Consider the following 25,901-nt stretch of genomic DNA (forward strand, 5'->3'; position numbering starts at 1 on the left):
AAAACCTATAAAGAATCAATGAAAAACTGGGTAGCTTTGAAAACAATGTGTAGTATTCATTATATAGATTTTCTTGAAATTGAAATTTATTATTTCATATTGAACCCTCTCATGTTTTGCTATGTATAGGGAAATGTTCCTTTCTTTGTCTTTTCTTGTTTTGTATTTAAGTTTTAAATGAATATAAAATTTACAAAAAACAACACAAAACTCTTCCCCAAACCTTAGATCTGAGATTTCTTCCAAACTCCTCTAATTACTATGTATTGCCCTTTTTATTTAAATCATGTGCTTATTTCAAACTTACCTTGGAATATGGTGGGATATACTGGTTTATACCTAGTTTCTGCTAGACTACTTTCCAGTTTTCTCAACAGTTTTTGTGGGATAAGGAAGACTTGATGGTCTTGATCTTTGGTTCCTACAGATGAATTTTGTTGTTATTTTTTTCTAGCCTTACAAAATAATGTTTTGGTAGTTTAGTATGGCACTGAGTATGTAAATTAATTTAGGTAGTATTGTCATGTGTTATATTGACTTGACTTACCCATAGCAATTAATATTTAGATTCGCTAATTTTAGCAATTATTTAAATATTTATTTGTGTAAAGAGTATTTTGGATTTTTGCCTGGAACTCCTTGTGTCTCTACAATATTCACTTAAGTACATGGGCTTCTTTACCTCCTCTCATCCACAAACATGGAATGGACCTCCTTTGTGTATTGAGTAGGAGACCAGGACCCTAGAGGCCTCATCATGGTCCAACTGCCCACCTCCTTTGCTGCAGTTTCTATAGAAAGTTCTATGACCCCTGCACCTTCAGGCCAATGAGGGAATCTCTACCTGCTCTGGCTCCCAACCCCCTGACTTTAGCAGGAATAAGAGAAGCAGGAGGAGGAGGAGGAGGAGGAGGAAGGAGAGTATATGATTAGTTTCTTTGAGTTGACCCCATTCATCTTGGGTTCAATCTATAAAGGATTACATAATAAATAATAAATGCTACAACCATTACAGAACATCTTCACACATTTTACAAAAGCTTCATCATAAAATTACTTTTATTGTAGCAACAGATGTCCAAAATGCTACACAGTAGTATATCTGACATAGCCTCTTTAATAACATCAGATTGGGTCAACAGTTATAAGATACAGTGTACAAATTAGCAATCAATCTAAAGGAACAAGAGAGAGAGAAAAATCGTGGTTTTTACAAAGAGTTCTAGAAATATCAAAACCTACTGTACCTCAGGTAGGGAGCAGGGGAAGAACTAGGGAAGTTCTGGGGTGTGATAGTAATGGCAGTTAAAGATTCCCTTGTATTGGCTTGGTTTTCAAATTGATTGTGTTAAAACCCAGAGCTTGTTAATCCCACCTGTGGGATGGACTTGTTGATGTGAAAAGAGAGTCCTGAACTGGGAGGAGCTGGTGACGTAGATTTGGAGAGACACAAGAGAGAGGCAGAAGAACTTTTTGGAAGCAGCACCCACGTGGAGGCAGAGAAAGAGACTGAGAAGGATTGCTGGGGGCCACTTTGAATCGCCCTGGACTTTTGAGACCTGCCCCCTGAGCTGCCAAGGACTGAGGAGACATGGCTGTTTTGCTGGTACTTTGTCTGTCTGTTTTGATGTTGTTTTGCCAGATTTGTCCACTGGTGAAAGACTGTCCTGTTGAAGAAGTCCTGGAACCTGGCTGTTGGCTAAGAAGCCCGGAGACTGTCCTGCAGACAGAGAGTGAATACTGTCCACTGGTGAAGGACAGTGCTGTTGTTTCAGGGGTCTGGAGACTGTCCTGCAGACAGAGTGACTACTGTCCACTGGTGAAGGACAGTGCTGTTGTTGCAGGGGTCTGGAGACTGTCCTGCAGACAGAGTGAATACTGTCCACTGGTGAAGGACAGTGCTGTTGTTGCAGGGGTCTGGGAACCTTTCTGTTGGTTCAGAAGCCCTGAAGAAGGATTTTCTTGTTGTATGTTTACAGAAATCCTGGGAGAGGGTTTTGCTAATGTTTTCAGGGGTTCTAGGACTGTTCTACAGACAGAAGATGAATTAATGAAGATGAATGGCAATGTATCTTGTGGCCTTGCCAAGCCTTGTCTCCCCAGGAACTAAGATTGCTGAGAACTTGCCTCTTGTCAAGATGAAGAAAAGACCTCCATTTGGGTATTAAGTGCTGTGCTTAAACTCGATGTAACTCTGGGGTAGATTCAATTGTGATCCTGGGGTGGGGAACTTTTGACCTTTTTGTGTTCTATGGTTGAGCAAATGAATGTACTTTACTTAGATTGGAAACTAATCTCCATTTGAGAAGAGGGACTTTGTGGTGGACTAAATGAAGGTACAGCCTAGGGTGGAGAAGTATTTAGAACCAGGATTTTGTAATTGATTGAATGATTGGAAGGTCCTGGGGTGGGGTAGTACTTGGAGATTATTTAATCATGGCTTAGTAAATGCTGTATTTTGAATGATGTCATGTTTTGACCTTCTCTGTTCTTGGTATGTGACTGAATAAAATGGAGAGCACCTATGCTGGTATTCTGAACCTTGGGAAGTTGCCTTCCCTTGGCATTATATTACATGGGGTCAGTGTTTGTATTTCACCAGAATTTGATACATCTTTTTTTTTTTTAAGCAATCGGGGTTAAGTAACTTGCTGAAGGTTACACGGCCAGTCATTTCTGGGTGTGGTGCTGAGCATCTGAGCCCAGATTTGATCCCCAGGTCATCCCGACACTGGAGCAGGTACTCTTACTCGCTGAGCCACCTGGCTGCCCCTTGATACATCTTTATTACTAATGAAGGCACAGGACATTTTAAGCCCCTGGAAAAGAATTTGTTTGTGTTTCAGTAAAAACAACTATTTTCACATTGAGTAATTTCTCAGAAGAAAAGGGGTCTTAACCAATTTGCCATGTATATAAAATGTATAATGATTGAACAGCATCAGATATTAAAGGAAATTTGCCATACTGTAAGTGATGGAGCAACATAGGATAGTTTACTTGTACTTCATTATAGCCTTGTTATTTCTTCACTGAAAATAACATGAAAATTGTAGAGTCATTAAAAGCAATAAAGCAAAGTAGAATTCTCATCTTACTGAACAATGTCATTGTATGTCTGGATACCACCACTTTATTCAACACGTCTAATTTTCAGCAGTAAGAATCATAGCATCGATAGGTATAACTAGAAATAATGAAATGTTTTTGTTTGACCAATGACAGTTTAAGAGGCAGGACAAGCTTCAGGGAAAGGAAATAATTTAGAAACACTGAAATCTAAAATTTTTATGATTTCAAATAATTTTATTTGCTTGCTATTCTCTGAAGCGAATCAGTTACTGTTCTCTTCTTCATAGAGCTATATTTCTTGGGGGCAGCTAGGTGGCGCAGTGAGTAAGAGCACTGCCCTGAGGACCTGGGATTGGTTCCGGCCTGAGAACACCCACACCCACACACACACACACACACACACACACACACACACACACACAAACTGGTTGTGTAACCTTGGGCAAGTTACTTAACCCCAATTGCTTTATAAAAAAAAAAAGAAGAACTATATTTCTTTAAAGTAGGTGATTGGGATTCAGTTGTCAGGGACGGGATTTGATAAATCACCCTTTTAGAAAAAAGATGTATAATTTTGAGCTGAAGATAAAAGTCATGGCTTTATTGCAAACTTCCAGGTTTTTATAAAGACCAAAAGTATTAAGGTACAATTTGCACATTTCTGGTATTTTTGAGCATATATTTTTATGTCAGCCATAATACTGAGAGGTCTTTTTTCTTCTTGAGGTGATGAATAACTTCCTTGTATGTAGGTAGAATGTCTTCCCATAGGGCAGCCTTGTACAGTACTATATGCCTTAAGTATAATTTGACTTCCCTAGCACAGTTTACAAGAAAGAGGTACCTTGATGTTTTTATTCTTATAATGGTTCATTTTGCAATCAAATATTGTATTTGAATGTTTTGTATTATTATAGAGATGTCTTAGTTTTACTACTCCTGAAAGTATGATAAGGACTATTAGTAAATTTAACATTCTATAATTAACTTGTTAATTCAAAGTTTTCTTATTTTTTCAGATAAACTGGCATTTTCCCATTGTTTCTCTACCATGTTTAAAGGATGTAGTATTTATAAGTTCATTCACTTACATGTTAGGCCTTAAAATGTAAAAATATTTTTGCCAATAAAGAAAGTTTGAAATAACAAGTCTGTTTTACATTAATATATTGTACTACTTCCTAAAAGGCTAAAAATTATTTTGTAATCCAGATTTTGAAATTTATTTTAAAAGCTTGTATGGAAATAGTTATAAAATTGGACAAGTCAAGAAGAATACTTTGTAAACAATTTGTGAATTGTGCAAATGATTACATATTGTAAAAATTAAATAAAATTTTATTTAAGTCTATTTTTAAAAAGTGTTTTGAAACTGTGTTCCTTTGTGGTCATATTGTTCCAGGGACACTACCAAGTATTTTATGCTGTCCATTGCTATTTTAAATGGAATTTCTCTGTCTCTTCGTGATGGGTTTTGTTGGTAACTTACAAAAATGCTAATTATTTTGTGGGTTTATTTAATATGCTACAACTTTGCTCACGTTAATTGTTCCAATTAGTTTCTCAGTTGACTCTCTAGGGATCTCTAAGCTGTTATATCATCTGCAAAAAGTGATATTTTTGTCTCTTTGCCTATGTTTACTCCCATATCTTTTTGCTCTAGCTCTCATTTCTAGCAGTATATTCAATAGTTGTGGTGATAATGGACATCTTTGCTTTATTCTTGATATTACTGAAAAGGCCTCTAGCTTATCCCCATTAATTGGCTCTTGGTTCTAAGTAGATAGTACTTATCATTTTAGGAAAGTTATGTTTATTACTAAGTTTTTTAGTGTTTTTAACAGGAATGTTTTATCTTGTCAAAAGTTTTTCCTGCATCTATTATATGATCTACATATTTTTGTTATTATATATTTGTATATATGGTTTTGTTTCATTACTAATATGGTTAATTATGTTTATGTTTTTTCCTAATATTGAAAATCCAGCTGGGTCATTAGTATATGATCTTTGTGATATTTTGTTGAAGTCTCCCTACATTTTATTAAAAAAAATTTTTTTAAAGCAATGGGGGTTAAGTAACTTGCTCAAGGTTACATGGCCAGTTATTTCTGGGTGTGGTGCTAAGTATCTGAGCCCAGATTCGATCCCAGGTCATCCCAACTCTGGGGCCGGTGGATGCTTTTACTCACTGTGCTACCTGGCTGACCCTTATTTAAAATTTTTGCATCACTATTAATCAGGGACATTGCTCTATAGTTTTCTTCCTATTTTGACACCATGTTTTAGGTATCAGGACTATTGTTGTTGTTAATTCTTCATTCTGTAAGAGGACCAATGACATCACAAGAGTGATATCTAGACTCAATAGTGAATTGGCTTTAAGTGAGGCAGAGCTGCTCAAAGTCATCAGCTTTACTCTCCTCTCTAGAGTTATCTAAGTCCAATGGCAAAACATGAGTGGTGATGGCCCAGGATGCAGTGGGTGACCTTGGCCTTTCTAAATTAAATGAATGAAAGCCAGAATGATTTGGGTTTAAAGGATAGTCAAGTAGCTCCATTTGAAACACAATGTGCTTTCTTAAAGTCTATTTTTTCAGAGCTATAATTCAAGAAATTATAACTGAAAACTACACAAGACAAAAAAGCAAATTATTCCAGCTTTTAGAAAATGCAAAAATTAATAAATAACACTAAATAAGATTTTTAAAAATTCAGTGTCTTATAAAATATAAGCAACCAAAATTTATATTCCTCTGGACAGAGCACCCACATGTAAGAATATGGTACCCCAAGTGGAGAGAGGGACCATAAGTAGTGGGAGGGGAGAAGAGATGAAAAAGGAGGAGGAAAAGAATCATTCCCCATCTTCTGCTCAAATTAGCAAATTAGATCTCCAGAAGGCAGCTACTACTACTCTCAGGGTTCTAGAGAAAACTCAGAAATTGTGCTTCTCCTACTGTAGGTCCTGTGGGCCAAATACAGTAATCCCCATTGACAGTCATCTAGATTTTTTTTCCTCTTCTATTTTAATTTTATTAAATTTGTTTATCTATTTTTAGTTTGTAACATTCAGTTTCACAATCCCTTGAGTTCCAAATTTTCTCCCCCTCCTTCTCCTTTCCCCCCCCCCCAGTTCTCCCCCTTTCCTGGCAGCATGCAATCTGATATAGGCTCTACAAATACAAATACCTTCACATTAAGCATTAGTCTGGTTGTAAAGAATGATAACCAATGAAGTGAACAATGAGAAAGAAGGAACAAAACAAAACTAAACACAAAAGAGAGAGCAAGTGATTTGCTTCAATCTGCATTCAAACTCCGTAGTTCTTTTCTCTGTATGTGTATATCCTTTCTATCATGAATCTTTTGGAGTTGTCTTATAACCTTACATTGCTGAGAGGAGCCCAGATTATCAAAGTTAGTCATCACACATATGATGTGTCTGTAATCTTATACAAAGTTCTCCTGGTTCGGCTCTCTTCACTCAGCATCAGTTTGTATAAGTCTCTCCAGGTTATTATGAAGTCTGTCTGCTCCTCATTTTTTATAGCACAATAGTATTCCATTACATTCATATACCACAACTTGTTTAGCCATTCCCCAATTGATGGGCATCCCCTTGATTTCCAATTCTTTGCCACCACAAAAAGAGCTGCTATAAATATTTTTGTGCAAACAGGTCTTCCTCCCACTTGTATGATTTCTTTAGGATACAGACCTAGAAGTGGTATCGGTGGGTCAAAGGGTATGCACTTTTTTATAGTCCTTTGGGCATAGTTCCAGATTGCTCTCCAGAATGGTTGGATCAGTTCACAACTCCACCAACAACACATTAGTGTTCCAATTTTTCCACATCCTCTCCAGCATTTGTCATTTTCCTGTTTTGTCATTTTAGCTAATCTGACTGGTGAGGTGTGGTACCTCAGAGTTGTTTTCATTTGCATTTTTTAATCAATAGTGATTTAGAGCATTTTTTCATATGTTTATAGATATCTTTCATTCCTTCCTCTGAAAACTGCCTGTTCATGTCCTTTGACCATTTATCAATTGTGGAATGACTTGTATTCTTATAAATTTGACTCAATTCTCTGTATATTTGAGAAGTGAGGCCTTTATGAGAGATACTGGTTATAAAAATTCTTTCTCAATTGTCCACTTCCCTCCTAATCTTTGTTTGTACAAAAACTTTTCAATTTAATGCAATCAAAATTATCCATTTTGCATTTCATCATGTTATCTATCTCTTCTTTGGTCATAAATTCCTCCCTTCTACATAAATCTGACAAGTAAACTATTCCTTGCTCTCCCAGATTGCTTACAGTCTCAGACTTTATATCTAGATCATGCACCCATTTAGATTTTAATTTGGTATATAGTGTAAAATATTGGTCGATGCCCACTTTCTGCCATACTATTTTCCAGTTTTCCCAGCAGTTTTTGTCAAATAGTGATTTTTTTTTGGCTTTTTGGAGGGGGAAGGGCAGGGCTATTGGGGTTAAGTGATTTGCCCAAGTTCACAGGGCTAGTAAGTGTTAAATGTCTGAGGCCGAATTTTAACTCAGGTCCTCCTGACTCCACGGCCAGTGCTCTAGTCACTGTACCACCTAGCCACCCTTAGACCTTTTGTTCTTACAGATGAATTTTGTTACTATTTTTTCTAGCTCTATAAAATAATTTTCTGGTAGATTTATTGGTATGGCACTAAATAGGCAAATTAATTTAGGTAAAATTGTCATTTTTATTATATTAGCTCAACATAGCCACAAGAAACTGATGTTTTTCCAGTTATTTAGATCTGACTTTATTTGTGTGAAAATTATTTCATAATTGTGTTCATATAGTTCCTGGGTTTGTTTTGGCAGGTAGATTCCAAAATTCAATTAGTTTTTAACAAAGTCATTTGCTCAGGTAACAAGGTAGAGACAATTAATAAAAAATGGTGTCCTAAAAAACCTGGTTCATTCCTTTCCACAAATATACACAACATCCACAGGATGTTTAAATTTAAACTTAGACTATAATTGTAGTGTGGTACACATGTAAAAAGTAACATGTGTGACAAAGTTAGTACTTCTAACTCTAGGGTTAGTTAAGAATTCTTTTTCCTATTTTGTTAATCTCTGCAATCTATATTTTTGTAAATATTCATCTATTTCTTTTAGATGATCAGTTTTACTGCCATATAATTGAGGAAAAAAAAAACTCCAAATAATTAATTTCTTTTTCATTGTTTGTGAATTTGTCTTTTTATTTGATGGTGATAATTTAGTTTTCTTTTTGAAAACCAAATTATCTAATGGCTTATCTATTTTACTTTCATTTCCCCCCCTCCCAAAGGGGGGGGGGAAACCCAATTCCTAGTTTTATTTATTGATTCAATTTTTTTCTTTCCATTTTCTTAATCTCTCCTTTGATTTTCAGAATTTCTATTTTGGTGTTTGATCAAGTTTTAAATTTTGCTAGTTTTCCAAAATTTTTAGAGTCCCTCTTAAGTCCATAGGTTAGGGAAGGTATCAAGGGAAATCATCTTGTCACTGCCCAGCCAGCTGTTCTCTGGCAATTCATTGGAATCTCATCATCATGTAAGATGCCTCCCCTGTAATCCTTGTCCCTGGAGTTCCTCCCTTTCTTTCATGGAAGAGGGTATGCAGGGTGATGAATTCCTCCCAATCCTCCATTTAAGGGGCGATACTAGGTGGTCATCTTTTTTTATTTCTAATCCAGCTGCACTCCACTGACCTTCATTATTATTCCTCCACATCCTTCCCACCCCCCAACACTTTTCTGCTTCTTTTTTCCCTGCTTTTTGGAGGGGGGAAGGCAGGGCAATTGGGGTTAAGTGATTTGCCCAAGATCACACAGCTAGTAAGTGTTATGTGTCTGAGGCCAGATTCGAATTCAGGTCCTCCTGACTCCAGGGCTGGTGCTCTATTTATTCACTGTGCCACCTAGCCACCCCTTTTCTGCTTCTTTTTATGGGATGACTTCTTCCGTTATTTTGTGAGTTCCTTGAATGTAGGTGATGTGTTTTGCCATTCTTTGTACCCTTGTAATTAGTAAAGTCCCTAGCACATACTAGGTACTTAATCAATGGTTACTGAATGACTAATTGTGGTTGTGTGATCAATTTGTTTATTTGCTCTTTCTCTTATTGCTGACTGTGTTGAGAAATAAACTTGAGGGAACCTGGTTCCCCTATGTATTGCTTTGGCTGTATCCCCAAAGTTTTGGCATGTTACTTTATTGTTTGCATTAATTTTAGTGAAATTAGTGATCACTTCTATTTGACCCACCCATTCTTTGTGATTAAGTTATTTAATGTCCAAATAATTTTTAATCTTGATGCCTTTAAGAGGGCTTAAAAGTGTTTTCACTGAGTATAATTTTTTTTGCATTGTGATGTATAAAAGATGTTTTTAGTATTTTTTGCTTTCCTGAATGTTTGTGAGTTTTTTGTACTCTAATACATGGCCCATTTTTGTGAAGATGGTGTGTATAGTTGAGGAATAGATATATTCCTTTCTATTTCCATTCACCAGAGGTCTATAATAACTAACTTTTCTAAAATTCTATTCAGGTCCTTCATTTCTTTTTTATTCTTTTTTGTTAGATTTATCTAGATCCAGAAGAGGTAAATTAAAGTCCTCCACTATTGTGGTTTTACTGTTTACTTTTCTCCTTATCTCAGTAAATTTTCCTTTAAGAATTTAGATGATGTACCATTTTTTTTGCATATATGTTTAGCACTGATAATTCATTATCTATGGTACCTTTTAGCAAAATGAATTTCTCTGTTTATCTCTTTTCATTAGGTCTATTTTTTTTGTCGTTGCTTTGTCTGAGATCCTAAATGTTACTTCTGCCTTTTTTACTTCAGCTGAACTATAGCATATTCTGCTTCAATCTGTTATTTTAACTCTGTGTGTATCTTTCTACTTCCAGTTATGTTCTTCTAAACAACACATTGTTGGATTCCGATTTCTAATTTATTCTATCTTCTTCCATTTAATAGGTGACTTCATCATATTTACATTCATAATTATGATTAACTGTGTACACCCCTGTATCCTCAGCTTAATATTTGTCCTTTTTTTCCTGGCCCCTTTTTAAGAGTTTGTTTTCCTTCTGACTGAATTCTCTCTTAACTTACTTTCCCCTTAAATTCCTCCTCTTTCTCTTAACCCCTTTCCTCCCTATTTCCCTGTTGGGGAAGAAGTATTTATGTACCTAATTTTGCCTGTGAAAAAATAAAGTCTTCTCTCCTCTTATGAATTCAACTGAGTGAGATTCAAGCAAAGCTCCTCCACTTCCCTTCCTATTGTATAGACTTCTATTTGTGCAAATCATGTGAGCTCATTTCTTCTATTCTTCTCCTTTTTCCCTCCTCTCCCCCATCCTTTCTATTCTTAAGATAATCAAGACATAACAGAATCCTAGGCTCTTGGTCTAATTAAACTTCTATGACCCCCTGATGATTAAATAAAGGACCTTGCCTGAGCTCTCCCCAATTTCCCTTGAAACAACTTTAAGTCACGCCTCAAAATGAATTCTGGAGTGACAGAATCCACAAAAGGATGGGTGTGAAACAATTTTCCAGCCCAAGATAACTTACAAAGACTGCAGGAAAGGTCTGTCTCACTTGGGCAAAAGGGGAGTGCACTCTAGCTAGGTGGTGTCCAGACAAACCAGCAGGAGTTCTCTACCCACAACACAGATCAGCAAAATAAGTCCTGCAGTTTTGGCTCCACAGGTCAGTGGCATAGCTACGTGGAGCTTGGAATACAATAATCAACTACTCTGCAAAACTGAGCATAATTTTTCATGGGGAAAAATGAGCATTCATTGAAATAGGAGACTTCTAAACATTCCTAATGAAAAGACCAGAGCTAAACAGAAATTTTGGTTTTCAAATACAAGACTCAAAAGAAGTGTAAAAGGGTAACATGAGTTATTCAGTAAGGTTAAACTGTTACAGACATGCAAAGATAAGACATAACTCTTAAGAACTCAGCTTTAGGGCTGACAAAGAATTCAACATAAGTTAAACATAAGTTGGCTTGGATGGATGATATAAAAAAGTTAAGTGGTGAGAAAGAGGATTGCACTGGAAGAAGAGAGAAGGGAGAGCCAGAATGGGGGTAAATTACATCACATAAAGAGGAGCAAAAGATCTATTGCAGTGGAGGGGAAAAAGGGAATGGGTAAAGCATTGCTTGAACTTACATTCATCAGATTTAGCTCAAAGAGGGAATAACATACATGCTTAATTGGATATTGACATCTATCTTACCATATAGGAAGTAGGTAGGGAGATGGACAAGAAAAAGGGGTCACTGACAGAAGGGAGGGCAGTTTGAGGGAGGTTGTGTCAGAAGCAAAACACTGGTAATGAAGAACAAGATGAAAGGAGAGATAAATATAAATAGAAGAAAAATAGGATGGAGGGAAATACAGAGTTAATAATCATAATCGTGAATGTGAATGGAATGAACTCATCCATAAACTGGAAATGGATAGCAGAGTGGATTACAAACCAGAAGCCTACAATATGTTGTTTACAAGAAACACATCTGAAGTTTAGAGACACAAAAAGTAAAGGTAAAAGACTGGAGCAGAATATATTATGCTTCAGCTGAAGTAAAAAAGAGTAGGGATAGTAATCATGATCTCAGATAAAGTAAAAGCATGCACTAAATGGTATAGCATCCAGATTTTAAAGGAGAAGCTAAATGAGTTACAGAAAGAATTGGACAGTAAAACTACTAGGGGGTGGCTAGATGATGCAGTGAATAGGTCACTGGCCCTGGAGTCAGGAGGACCTAAGTTCAAATCTGGTCTCAAAACACTTAAAACTTACTAGTAGTATGACCTTGAACAAGTCATTTAACCCCAATTGCCCTGCCCTCCTCCCTCCAAAAAGAGAAAAAAAAATCTGTATTAGTTGGGAACCTCAACTTTCCCCTCTCAGAACTAAATAAATCTTTTTTAAAAATAAATTTAAATTATTTAATTTTGTTATATTATTAATTATATTTTTCCCAATTACATGTAAAAACAATTTTAACGTTCTTTTCTAAAATTTTGAGTTTAAATGCTCTCCTTCCCTTCCTTACCTCCCCCCCATTGAGAAGGCAATCAATTTGACACAGTTTTATACATGTGTAGTCATACGAAACACATTTCCATGTAAATTATACTTGAAAGAAAACAGACAAAACAAAACAAGGAAGATAAAGAAAGCAAACTGATCTACATTCAGGCTCCACCAGTTCTTTCTCTGGAGATGGACAGCACCTTTCATCATAAGTCCTTCAGAATTGCCATGGATCATTGTATTGCTGAATAATAGCTAAATTATTCACAGTAGATCATCATACAAAATTACTATTATTATGTACAATACTCATGTAAGTCCAGGTTTTTTTGAGAGAATCCTGCTTGTCAGTTTTTATAGCACGAGTATTCCATTAAAATAATATACAATAAGTTGTTCAGCCATTCCCCAATTGATGGACATTCCCTCAATTTCTAATTTTTTTCTACCACTAAAAGAGCTGCTATAAATATTTTTGTTCCCCTAGGTCTTTTTCCTTTTTTTTAAATCTCTTTGGGATACAGACTTAGTAGTGGTATTGCTTAGTAAAGGGTATACATAGTTTTATAGTGCTTTGGGGATAAGAAATAGATAAATCTAACCACAAAATAAACAATAAAGACATTAAGTAGGTGAATAGAATTTTAGAAAAGTTAGAAATGACAGACCTCTGGAGAAAACTGAATGGGGCCAGAAAGGAATATACCTTTTTTTCAGTGGTATATGGCACCTATAAAAGAAAAATCAACTATGTATGAGGGAATAAAAACCACACATTCAAATACAGAATGGCAGAAATATTAAATACATTATTTTTATATAATGATGCAATAAAAATTCCATTCAATAAGGTACATGGAAAGATAGATTAAAAATTAATTGGAAACAAAATAATCTAGTCCTAAAGAATGAGTGGGTGAAAGAATGAATCATAGAAACAATAAATAATTTCATCATAGAGGATGACAACAATGAGACAGCATAACAAAATTTATGGTACACAGCCAAAGCGGTACTTAGGGGAAATTTTGTATCTTTGAATATCAACAAAATAGAGAAAGAACAGATCAATGAATTGGGCAGGCAACTAAAAAAGCTAGAAAAAGAACAAATTTTAAATTCCCAATTAAATACCAAATTGGAAATCCTGAAAATAAAATGAGAATTTAATTAATTTTAAAGAAAACCATTGAACTAATAAAACTAAGAACTGGTTTTATGAAAAAATCAATGAAATAGATAAACCATTGGTTAATTTGATTAAAAGTAAAGAAAATGAAATTACAATATCAAGAATGAAAAGGATAAATTCACCAAAAATAAAAAGGTATTTGGGAATGGACTAGGCGCCACCAGAGATTTATTTCTCTAGAGTCTGACTTCATCCTTGTCTGGTGAGTTCTCTACCTTTGTTTCTTCTTCAATCTCTGAGCAGGAGCCTTGATGGAGCTCTCCATTCTTTTTTTTTTTTTAAAGCAATCAGGGTTAAGTAACTTGCTAAAGGTTACACGGCCAGTTATTTTTGTGTGGGTTCCGAGTATCTGAGCCCAGAACTGATCCCAGGTCTCCCAACTCTGGGGCTGGTGCTCTTACTCACTTTGCCACCTGGCCGCCTCAGCTCTCTATTCTTTGTGAGGAAAACTCTGGGGCCCTTTGGTGACCTAAATCATCTCAGATCTCTCTGATAAGGATACCTTTCTGCACCCTCTGTTCCTCTAATGAGCTCTCCCTGCCTGTTGTGTTTGGCTGCAGCCTTCGAAGGCCAGGAGGCTTTTACCTGCTCTATTGCTACTTCACCTTTGGCCCTCCATCCCTGGAAGGCTAAGAGAGCGTTTGGTTAGCTCCTTGCTTCTGTTAGACCGGTAAGCACATGCCTAGCTATAAACTAACTGTGCATTTTGTTCTGTTTGTATCTGTCTAGACATTTTGTCTGTCTTTGTAAATGGAAAAATGTCTGTGTCACATAAAATGTCTGCCTTGAAAGATTTAAAATGCAGACAGCCAGAAACACTTCTTCAGGTTGTAGCTGGAGAGTTTAAACACTGAGAAAGATTAATGACCTTTCATAGTTGGAGCAATTGTCCAGTAAGCAGGATTAACCCCCACTTTAGGCTTTCTGTGGGAGATCAGGTTATAAGAAAAAAGAAAAAACCTGTAAGATACTTTTTGCCTTGTCATTTCAACTTTGGTTATGTTGGAATTACACAAATAAAATCAGATAATCAAAGTTTGTGGAACTACTAAAAATATCTTAGCAGATTAAGGAGTTTGAAGATTAATCACTTTAAGATTGCAGGGTAGAAGTCCTGGGACGTTGGGGTAATTCCAGGAACCCTCTCCCTTCTGAAATATCTTAGTAAGTTTTGGTGTACCACTCTGTAGCATTTGTTTTGAGGAAAAATAAGGATTAAATTTTATAAAAGTTAAAAGTAAATGGCATGATTAGTAGCTTCATTGTTCTAGGGCAATGAAGGAAGGCAGCTAGTTTGGAAGTAATCCCAGAGTGAAGAAAACAAACAACTTATTTTCATAAATTTGCACCACTTGTTAACCCTTCCTTGACATTTCTGACCATGAAAAGAGAAGACTGTTTAAACTAGAGATCCTCTGTGACTCCCCTGGTCTCCCATATTAACCCCTCTCATCTCAGATCAGATACAGGTGGTGAAAAAAAAAAGGTTGGAAAAATGTAGGGAAACTGTGCGGTTCATTAAGCCAGGGCTCACCTGTTGGAGGAGGGGTGGCAGTGGCAGCACCTCACCCTACCCGCACTGCCAGTAGCCCCAGTGGCCCTGTGCATCCTGCAGACTGATCCTCTAGGCAAGCCTGGGGGTACCACAGGTGCAGTACATCCTGCCCACCCTGTCCCAGCAGCTGTAAGTGGCCCCAGCACACCTGACTCCAAAGCTGAAGCTGGGGGTAGTGTGGAGAGTGGGAGAGAATCAGGCCCCATGGCTAACGTTGGCTTTCCCTTGTTACCAGGAACTATCACCAATGGGAAGGTCCTAACAACAGCCACTCCAGACCCTGGGATTTCCATTCCACAGTTAGTGCCCTCTGCCACACCCCACCAACGTCCAGTCAGGGTCTCCAATGCAGGCCCACTCCTTCATGATTAAGTTATTTAGTCTTCAAATAATTTTTAGTTTAGAAGTCTTTAAAGGCTCTTCACTGAATATAATTTTTATTGCATTGTGATCTATAAAAGATATTTAATATTTTTGTATAGTTATATATACATATAATATTGGAGGAACATATATGTGTGTGTGTATATGTACACACACACACACCCTATATAGTTGCTTGTGTGTAGTCCCCTCCTTTAAAAACTCAGATCTTTGAGGGCAGCGACACGACACTGTTTTTGGCATTCTTTGTACCCCCAGCACTCAGCACAGTGCCTGAGACGTAAGTGTTCAATAAAAGTTTGACATGGCTGCTCATGCTGAGTGGGGCACAGAAGGACGGGCAGGACCTCATTACACACACATCAGAAAATCAGGGGTCATAGATTTGTAAATTTGCCCAAGGTTACAAAAGTCAGCACGCACACGGCAGAAAGCCTGAACGCAGGTTTTCTAACTTAAAAGTTCAGGGTTCTTTTCACTATGATGCCGGTTCAGAGGTCGTCTACCTAGCTGCATCTAGGGCCCTCGACGACTCTTAGGGGCCCCCCACACATCCAGAGGTGCACGCGGCATGCAGCTGCAAGGTCCACCCAACCAGGAAGGAACACTTAAACCTTCAACTCCCAGCGCGGGGCTGACACGAGAGGATGTTCTATGGCAGAGCTGGTGAGGGACAAAGACTTTCTGCCGCGGTTTCTTCGGGTTAGCTGTCACGAAGCCACACAGGTCGCTTCCACTTAGTCCCAAGACCTCTGGGAGCAGGAGGCGGACGGGAGGTGGGGAAACCCGGGAGCTTCCCGAGCGCGCTCCCCGGCGGAGCTGGCGGTTTGAAGTCTCCGGCTCCGCTTCGGGTTGGCCGCCTCGGTCACGTGGCCAGGAGCCGGAGTTTCTCCGACAGCTGGAGGCTAGGGTGGAGGGATTAGCGTAGGCTGCGCCTCCCCGCTCCTCTCCGTCCCCTCTCTCCGCCCCCCTTCCCTGACTGCTTCCGTTGGGGGTGATTATCATTTTTATTGACAGACACCGAGAGAGCGACTGCGAGTTCCGGGGTGTATTTTTAGCCAAGCTATGGGAGACAAGAAGAGCCCCACCAGGTAACAGTATCCGGCTCTGGGGGCCTGCGGCCTGGAGGGAGCAGGTCGCTTCTCTGTCCGCCCGGATTCAGGTGGCCTCCGAGCTATCGAGACTGGCTTGAGGGAAGTGGTAGCTCTACAAAGGAACTGCGATGGCGACGGGCTGGTGGGTGGCTCCAGTAGCAGCATTTCTCAGGCTCGGAAGCGGCTGCAGCGACCGCAGCGGCGATCCCCAGCCACGCTCCTTGTTTTCCCCCCTTTTACCCGCCACTCTCCCCTCCCCCACTCGAGCGGAGCAGCCGCGAGTCCGGGAGGGCTGCTTGGAGGGTTCAGGGTGGGTGGGGTGTGGGGAGGGAGGTCAATGCAAGTGCTTACTGGGATGGCTCGGGGAGAAAGAACAGAAAGGGCTGGGACTGGGGCTTACTGCCGCTGCGGTGGCGCCGGTGCTGACCCCTGGGCCTTTTTTTTTCTTGGGTTGCGTGTTGCAGGCCGAAGCGGCAGCCGAAGCCATCCTCGGATGAGGGATACTGGGATTGTAGTGTTTGCACTTTTCGGAACAGCGCCGAGGCTTTCAAATGCATGATGTGCGATGTGAGAAAGGGCACTTCTACTAGGTGAGTCTTGCCAGTCCACTCCTCTCTCTCTAGAGGGAGGAGAACGGAGTGGAGCGCAGCGCTGCGTGGCCACCCTGTCTCCTTTCTCTTTCTAATTCTTCCCTCACTGTGGGTAGAAGGGGAAAGGCGGTATTCACCGTAACAGCCCAGGTCCCGATCTCACGCCCTCTTACATTCACTAATAAAGTGAAAGGGCAGAGGTGATAGCGGAAACTGAGATTGTGCCCAGGATAAGAACTGGGTCAGATTAATTGGCCCTGAGCTGTGGTTTGTAGTGGAATTGGAGAGGCTGTAATATTTTTTTTGCACTTCGGAATGAATGATTTTTAAAATATTGCCAGAAGTAACGGTTTTTCTTCTCAAATTTAATGTTGGTTGCATTGTTCTACCAGTTTTTGATCAGTGAGAAACCACTCAATCATTTGGAAGCAGTTAGATACTGTAATTCATATGTCGGGCGAGAAATGTGGGATTGTAAGACACATAAACTTCTCTTTGGAGATGAAAAATCTGATCGGTTTAGATTTAAATTCGTATTTAATTTCGTTTTAGTTCTCTAATATTCTTTAAAGATTAAGAATGAAATTCTATATTAAAAGCAACATTTTAGCTAAACTAAGTGGCCAAATGTTCTAAATTTCCTTGAACGACTGTATTAGACTGAACTTGTTGAATTAAAAATGACTTCTGCCTTTCAATTTTTATCTGATTTCAGGGTAACAATTCAGTAGTTCTAACTTAGAAAGAAGTGACTTTAAGAATTAAGTGGATACAGAAAATCATCCAGGAAATTGAAAATCAGACATTCCTGATTCTTCAACAACTATTTTACAGATATCCTTAGCATTTACAAGGAAGGCAGATGTGAATTAATATCATTAAGTTTGTCTATCCAGTCTAATATTTATAAAAGGTTATATATTCTGAATCAGTCTGACCTCCAGTAGATTAGCAAAATACAATATAAGCATACTAATGTATTTCAGTTGTAATTAAGAGAATCTAACCAATGCTGGTTAGTTTTAATATTCAATAGGAAATATATTTGTAGTATGAATATTTAGGTTTTCCCGTCATTTTAAACATCACTTCATTTTCATTGAAAAGATGATGACTAACGCACAGAAATAAAATCTTGACATTAAGTCTAGAAACTACAGTAGTGTAGTAGTAAGAACCTCAATTATACATTTTGATTTTTTTTGCCATGTAATTTTCCCGACTGCCAACACAGATTTGTGTCCACTTATACATGAAAATTTTATACAAGCTATATATAGTAACTTGCAAATGAGTTCAGTCTTGGATTATTTTGAATGAGACCTGTGTTCCAGATAAAGCCAAGCCTAAATATTATTAAAAAGCAAAAAAATTAAAGCTTTTTTAAAAGAAAAGAATAAACGAAGGCCACATTATACTTTTGCCAAATAAGTACTTGTAACTTATGCATACCATAAACATTTTGAATATGCCAAAAATATAAGATTAGATTTGCATTTAGAGCTTAATAGTACTGAAGAACTTTGCTCTAAGTATGCATATTTACATAAACAGAAGTTTTAGAAAACCTTTTTGCTGATATATGTAATTCTGGCAACTACTTCTAGGCTGGCTCTTCTAGGTTCAGCTTTTATTGATGAAAACTTTGCTGGAGCAGGGTTCAGAGAAGCTGGCTGGCATAGGACAGAAACTGAAGAGGTTCTGAATAGTTCATCAAAAATGTATAGAGATACAGTCTTACTAAAAGTAAAACATTGCTCTTTCAACTTCTATCTTCCTTTTTCTAAACAGTCTATTTGGAATTATAGATTTCATATTGAACTCTAAGAACTCTCATTTGCTTCCTAATTTTAAAAAAATTTTTGTTCTTGAATCCAGAGGGAGATATCTCTGTTTGGCTATAGTAATGTGTACCACTTAAATTTTTAATAGGGCACCTATTGATTGCAAGATGAAATGTATTTGCCTCCCTGGAAATATTTGATTAGGTCAAGAGCTTGTAGCACACTATGGAAAGGCCAGGGTTGCATTGTTGGAAGTATTTATATACTACATGTCCAGGTGACATTTTAAGTTAAGTCAGTACTTGAGTCAGTAATGTTAAGGCTGTAGCTGAAAAGGAGGTAACTTGCAAATTAGTTCAGTCTTGGATTATTTTGAATGAGACCTGTGTTCCAGATGAAGCCAAGCCTAAACAGTCTCTACCAGATGAAAATCTCATTTTGTATCTAATTCTATGCTGCTGTATATTTGTTTCCTTAGAATAGAAGTTCCTCACCTGGGATCCATAAACTTACATTTTTAAATTTTGATAACAATATTTCGGTATAATTGGTTTCCTTAGTAATCTTGTGTATTTTGTTTTATTAATTTAAAAACATTCTGAGAAGGGATCCATCCATAAGCTTAAACAGAAAAAGGAATCTCTGACACAAAAAAAGAACCCAAAACTCCTTCTTTAAAGGAATGTGTCCATTACTAAAGACTATTTAAGCCAATATTTTTAATAACTCACAAAACTCTTTGAGTGAATATTCAGTCTTAGTGTTGTTTTTTTACCTATGAACATAGATGGAACAGTAAAAATCTAATAATCTACTTATTTAGAGTCAAAGTAGATTTTGTTTTTTGTATTATATTTTTATTAAAGAGAGAAAATATCAGTAATTTATTTTCTTAGAAAGCTGCATGCTTACATGTGTCTGTATAGTCAGCTGAAATGCCTATGTTTTCTGTGGCTATTTAACTTTTTATACATGATATTTATTATAACAATTATGGGAAACTGAAGGGATTAAGTTTTATTGTATTCTTAGAATACTGATTCCATCTTCTAATCAGAGTACCCTGTTTGCTCAGCTATTCTGCATAAGTGGAAATTTCTTTTCATTGCTGAAGTCATAGCACAGTATTTTTTTGGTCACTCAATTTGATGATATTTTACTATGGGTTTATAAAATCTCAGGGGCATTTGTGGAATCAGTATAAAGAATTTGGGCTCTGTAATTAAAGCACCAGTGTTCAGATTACTCCTCAGATGCTACCTGAGGCAAGTCACTTCCTGTTTCTGGCATTCAGTTTTCTCATCATAAGATGAAGGGGTTGAGCTAGATGGATTCTATAGGCTCTTTGTGCTTTACGTTCATTATCCTATGATCTTTCTTGTTCCAGGCCAAGCAGTAAGTCCTTCATGTTCTCCTTATAGACCTTGTTTTCTAGACTTTTTTAAAGAGAAGCAAGAAGGTGAAACTTTTTCACGTTTTTCCATACATCTTTATGTTGTATCAGAACCACTAGATTTGGAATGAGGACTTAGGTTCAGCTGCATTATATCTCTGTGATCTTGTTCAAGTCACAACTTCTCTGGTCTTTGGTTTCCTCATCTGTAAAATAGGAGGGTTGAATTAGATAATCTCTAAATTTCTTTTCAACTTTAAATCTATGATCCTGGTGGTGAATGTATGGTGGATTTGTGCTTGTTTTTGCTTTCTCTTTCCCAGATGAGTTACCAAAGTATTCATCTATCTTGTACAAGACAAACCTTGTTTGGACTGGACACTTGGACTGGAGAAGTAGAAATAGGAAGGAGAATATAAAGATAGCATTTATGGGTCTTAACAGGGTCTGGTTATCCATAAAATATGTCAAAGACCCTCATAGTTTCTAATGCTCAAAAAAAGTAAATTCTCTTTCTAGAAACTTTCCTATGTGGTTTCTATGTTGAGAATTCCCTGGTCAAGATGTTCATTCTCCTGAGAGGCACCTAACTATATTTTGGAAGGTTATTGAATAGGGTTCTAGTTGGGGCTGTTACAGGTCCTCTTGTTTTAGTGGTCATTGTCTCACTTTTTTTCTCCTCAAATCTGGCAATTTTGTAGTACAACATACAGCATATAAATCAAAAAGTTTTATCCATTTTTCTTTTCCTACCTCTGCATCAATTAGAACTTGTTACTGGTTAATAACTGATTCTCATTTGCCTCCATCCTGGAGTCTGGAAGACCTGATTTCAAATTGGGCCTCAGACACTAGCCGTGTGACTCTGGGCAAATTACTTAACCTCTATTTGCCTCAGTTTTCACAGTTGTAAAATGAGGATAATGATAGAACCCATATCACAAGGTTGTTGTGAGGATCAAATGAAGTTTTTGTAAAGTACTTAGCACAATGCCAAGCATATAGCTGATGCTTTATATTTATAAATTCCCTCATTCCCTTCCCTTTGCCATACCCTAATATTTGTGTTGATATTGCAAGAGCCTCTTAAAAAATTTTATTCATCCTTTAAATCCCAACACAAATGCCATCTTCTTCATGAAGTTTTTACTCATCTTCCAGGTAACTACTTTTACTCTAAGACCTTGCTTTATTTTGTAACTCTCTAATTTGTTTTAACTAGCACATACATTATTACTTGATCTCTATTATTCTTCTGTTAGATCATAAACTCTCTTAATGTAGAGAATCTGGAGTCTCATACAAACCTTTGTATTTTCCCTAACACTTAGTATAGTGTTCTACACACAGTTGTTTGATAAATGACTGTATTTGTTGTTAAAAGTTTGCTTTACTATTATTTTGAGAGATGATAGAATAGTAAATGAATACTGAAGTATTAAGGTTTTACTTTGGGAGATTGTTCACAGTTGTATTTTAATTGTATTATCTTTTTTAGAGGTGATTGTGGACATTTTCTCTTTTAGTTACTGTTACTGAATTTATAGTTTTTGTAATATCGTAAATTTAGAATGCTGCTCCTGGAGTCAGGAAGAACTGAGTTCAAATCTGGTCTTACCAGCTGTGTGACCCTGGTCAAGTAACTTAAACACTATTTGCTTCCTTTTCCTTATCTGTAAGATGAGTAGGAGAAAGAAATGGCAAACCATTCTAGTAACTTTGCCAAGAAAACCCCAAATGTAGACATGAAAAGTTGGACATGATTAAAACAACTGAACAACTAGAACAACAAATATAGTTAAAAAAAATTAAAAAAAAGAAAAGTGATTTTTCAATGCAGTACCATCCTTGGAATACGGAAGATGGTATATTCAGAATAGGTATTATGTACCTGTTATCATCATTGTAATAATCATCTTAAAGTTTTTTTTTGAGTTATTAATTAATGTCACTGACACACTGGTATGACAGGAGCAATATTTTATAGTACCCTGCCATTTAGCCTAGGCAAGCTTTTTTTTTTTGCTTCTTTTTTTGGGGGGGGGAGGGGAGTTGGGGTTAAGTGACTTCCCCAAGGTCACACGGCTAGTTTTTGTGTTAAGTGTCTGAGGCTGGATTTGAACTCAGGTCCTCCTGACTCCAGGTCTGGTGCTCTATTCACTGCTCCACCTAGCTGCCACCTAGGCAAGCTTTTCTCCTCCTAGTTATGGCTCTCCAGAATTTGCTACCCTGTCTCTTGGGTACCTTCTGCCTCTCCCTCTGCCTCCTCTCAGCTCTCTATTATGGATTACCTTCCCTAATTAGAATGTAACCTCTTTGAAGCCAAGGACTGTCGTTTTTGCTTGTATTTGTATCCTTAGTACCTAGCACAGTACCTGGCACATAGGTAATGCCCAATAAATGTTTGTTGACTGTTGACTGACTGATCCAATCATGGAAAGTTTCAATAAAGAATTTTAATGGAGTACAGGAACTGAAACTGGCAGCAAGAATTGATTTATCCAGGGTAACCACAAGCATAGCAATTGCAGTGGAACCAGGAGCAGGCTTCTGTTTTCCCCAACTAGAACTGGTGGATGGCTCCCTTTACCATATTATAACCATGAGGGATAAGTCAAGAAGCTACTAGAATTAAAGAAAAGCTCCCTGAAGTTCCAGCTGAAGTAAACTTAACTCCAGCCAAGAGTAGAAGGCCATCTGTCAGGTATTTGCTTGCAAAGTGGCTAGAAATGGTTGAGGTCCACATATTCTATTTGCACATAAGTTTTTATATATAGATTTAGCTTTGGTATTGCTTCTTGTCCATTCCAAAGAATTGTCTCTGCCTTCTGATCATTCCAAAATTTCTTGACATCATCTGTCACTTGATTAACTTGCTTGGTGAAGGAGTGGGTTATCATAATGATCACAGTGGTATTGGCTTCTTCAGTTTCTACCATGTCATTGCTGGCAACCCATCAGTCTTTGGCTTAAAAGTATGTATTCATTTGGTGCCTAGCACCGTCTTGCCTCCATACACCAAAACTCTGCCACTGCCTTCATCCCTCTTAGCTCTATCACCACTAGTCAAGTCTAGAGAATTCAGTGGTATGTATACTGTCCCCAAGCCAACTCCAATATTAAGAATAAGCATGATGTGGTTTGTCTGTATCACTTTTTTTTTGCCTTTTTTTTTTGGAGGGCAGTTGGGGTTAAGTGACTTGCCCAAGGTCACATGGCTAGGGTGTATGTGTGTGTGTGTGTGTGTGTGTGTGAAGTGTCTGAAGCCAAATCCGAACCCAGGTCCTCCTGACTCCAGGGCTGGTGCTCTATTCACTGTGCCACCTAGCTGCCCCCTATATCACTTTTAACATGTCTATTTTTTACTCTTGCCTTATTTGAGGTCATGATAACTATCTTTGCTTTTTTGAGTTCAATAGAGGTATAATAAATTTTGCTCCACCCTGTCATTTTAACAGCATGTGAGTTTTTGTTTATGTGCTTTATTATTGGATTCTGTTTTCTAAAGCTTTCTATTTCTTTTTGGTTTTTTGGGGGGTGAGTTCATCCCATTTGTGTTGATTGTTAATCATGTATTTCCCTCTATCATATCATCTTACTCATTGTTCTTTCTTTGACTTACCTCCTTTTCAAAGAAGGTGGTGAAAGAGAAGGTATATGTTTAACGCTAATGATCTGAAATTAAAGCAATCTGCATCCACTCTGGTGCATTAACTTTCTTCATCTCAGCCAGACAGTTCTTAACTAACATCACCTGTTCTTAAGCTTCCTTTCCTTTAAATTTTTCTTTTATGATCCACCCTCCAAGGATGAAACTTGTTTTGCTTATGACTAATCTCTCTCCTGGGACTCCCTCCCTTCTACACCTGTTGCTCTAGTTTAATTTCTTTTTTTTTTTTTAATTTTTTTAAAGCAATCGGGTTTAAGTAACTCGCTCAAGGTTACACGGCCAGTTATTTCTGGGTGTGGTGCTGAGTATCTGAGCCCAGATTTGATCCAGGTCATCCTGACACTGGAGCCAGTGCTCTTACTCGCTGTGCTACCTGGCCGCCCCAGTTTAATATATTTCTACAGCAAATGTTGTGTGTGTGTGTGTGTGTGTCTGTCTGTCTGTCTGTGTGTGTGTGTAAGTAACCATCCTTTGTCTGGTTCAGATGAAAGTGAAGCTTGTGTGATGGTTGCTTCCAATAACCTTTACTCTGTTTAGATAGTCTTTTACTTAGACATCCCGATTATGGGGAATAGTAAGTCCCTCCCTACTTGTTCCCTAGTTTATTCTTTTTCCCTACCTTTTCTTAAAATCTTTAAGAGTTTTAGTCCCTTTCTCCTATGTAACTCTTCCCCTGCATCCCCCTTTGCCCTTGACAGCTTTTGGGTTTTACAGGTCTGCTTATTTCTGATTCCCTCCCCGTTATAATTTAAATCCTTCATCATTGAATCGTTTCCTCTTGTTACTCTGGTGTGATTAGTTTACCTTACTATGTTTTTCTTAATTGCTTTGTTTGCATTTTAATGGAGAATGCTTAGAGTTGCTCTTTTTCATTAAAGGTTCCTTTTTTCCTCCTATAAACTCATGTTTGTAAGATAAATTATTCTTAGTTGTAAATTTGTATAACTTTTTCTTTTTGGAATATTGTATTCTGGAATATTGTATTTTGGAAACTGTCTTCTTTATAGATGTGGCTGCTAGTACTAGGTCTTGCATGAACCTGATTATGATTCTTTTATAGTTGAATTATCCTTCTGGCTGTTTGTGAAGTATGTTTATAACTCAGGAGTTCTGGATTTTTACTATATTCCTGGAGATTTTAATTTGGAGCTTCTTTAAGAAGGTATCTGGGGAATTTTTTTCTTTCTGTTTTCACTTTTACCTTTGACCACTATATCTGGGCATTTTTAGATTTTCTTGAAACATAGTAACCAGGCTTTTCTTTTTTCATAGATTACAGGTAGTGTGATTCTTAGGAAATAACCTTATATTTTTCTTTATTTTTTTCCAGCCTTTTGATTTTGTTTTAGTATTTCTTATTGTCACAGGGAGTAATTAATTTCTGTTTGATTCGTTTATTCTCTTTCTAATTCTTTACTTTAGGCTTCTCATATTTGTAACACTGTCCCCTCCCCACCCCAGCTGCTCATTTCGTTATTCTCATTACCCTCTCCCCCTCTCCCCACAGCCTCAGTTGTCTCACTCTAAAGCAACCCACCCTGTGCTCTTTGGAGCGTCAGTTCCATAGGCAGTTATTTACATCTTAAATTTTTTCCTTTCCCACTTCCCTGACTTACATGAAGAGATGGTCCTTCTTCTTGCCAAGTTTAATCCCTATACATGTACAAGTGATCCCATTTCATCCTCTTTTCTCCTACAGATTGCCCCCTCTATTTTTCCTACACTCTCACTGATCTTCAGTGTTTTCCAACTGTTTGCCTAGTACCTACAACATGCTCATGTCTTCTTTATGCTCAAAAGACCTTTACTTGATCCATCCATTGCCACTTAGTGTTGTCCCATACTTCTCCTCCCTTTTGTGGCTAAACTCCTTGAGATAACTGTTTACAACAGGTGTACTCACATCCTTTACTCTTGATTTATTTTTAACTCTCAACTTTTAAATTTTCTTTTCAATTCTCAAGTCTGGCTTCTGATCTCACAATGCAACTGAAATTGCTTTTTCCAAAACTGCTGATGATCTCTTAATTGCTAAATCCAGTGGCTTTTTCTTACTCCTCATCCTACTTG

At 37.5% G+C, this 25,901-nt stretch overlaps 1 protein-coding gene across 8 annotated transcripts in view; it reads left to right on the forward strand.

Annotated features, from left to right (window-relative positions):
• The first annotated feature begins 16,196 nt into the window (after positions 1-16,196).
• The window catches only part of YAF2 (YY1 associated factor 2), a 72,393-nt gene continuing 62,688 nt past the window's right edge, over positions 16,197-25,901 (forward strand). For 2 of the 8 annotated variants that reach the window (XM_069094210.1, XM_069094213.1), the window contains exons 1-2: positions 16,197-16,536; positions 16,859-16,984. In XM_069094210.1, the coding sequence (XP_068950311.1) occupies positions 16,523-16,536; positions 16,859-16,984 (140 nt within the window). In that variant the 5' untranslated portion in view covers positions 16,197-16,522. Of the gene's footprint in view, positions 16,537-16,858; positions 16,985-25,901 lie in introns of those variants that run through there. The other 6 variants (XM_069094212.1, XM_069094214.1, XM_069094209.1 and 3 more) reach the window with 5 other exon arrangements.

Source organism: Petaurus breviceps, unplaced genomic scaffold (genome assembly GCF_028583685.1).
Source record: "Petaurus breviceps papuanus isolate PSGF00001 unplaced genomic scaffold, PetGlider_PUasm1.0 216, whole genome shotgun sequence".
In the NCBI taxonomy this organism is placed as follows: Eukaryota; Metazoa; Chordata; class Mammalia; order Diprotodontia; family Petauridae; genus Petaurus; species Petaurus breviceps.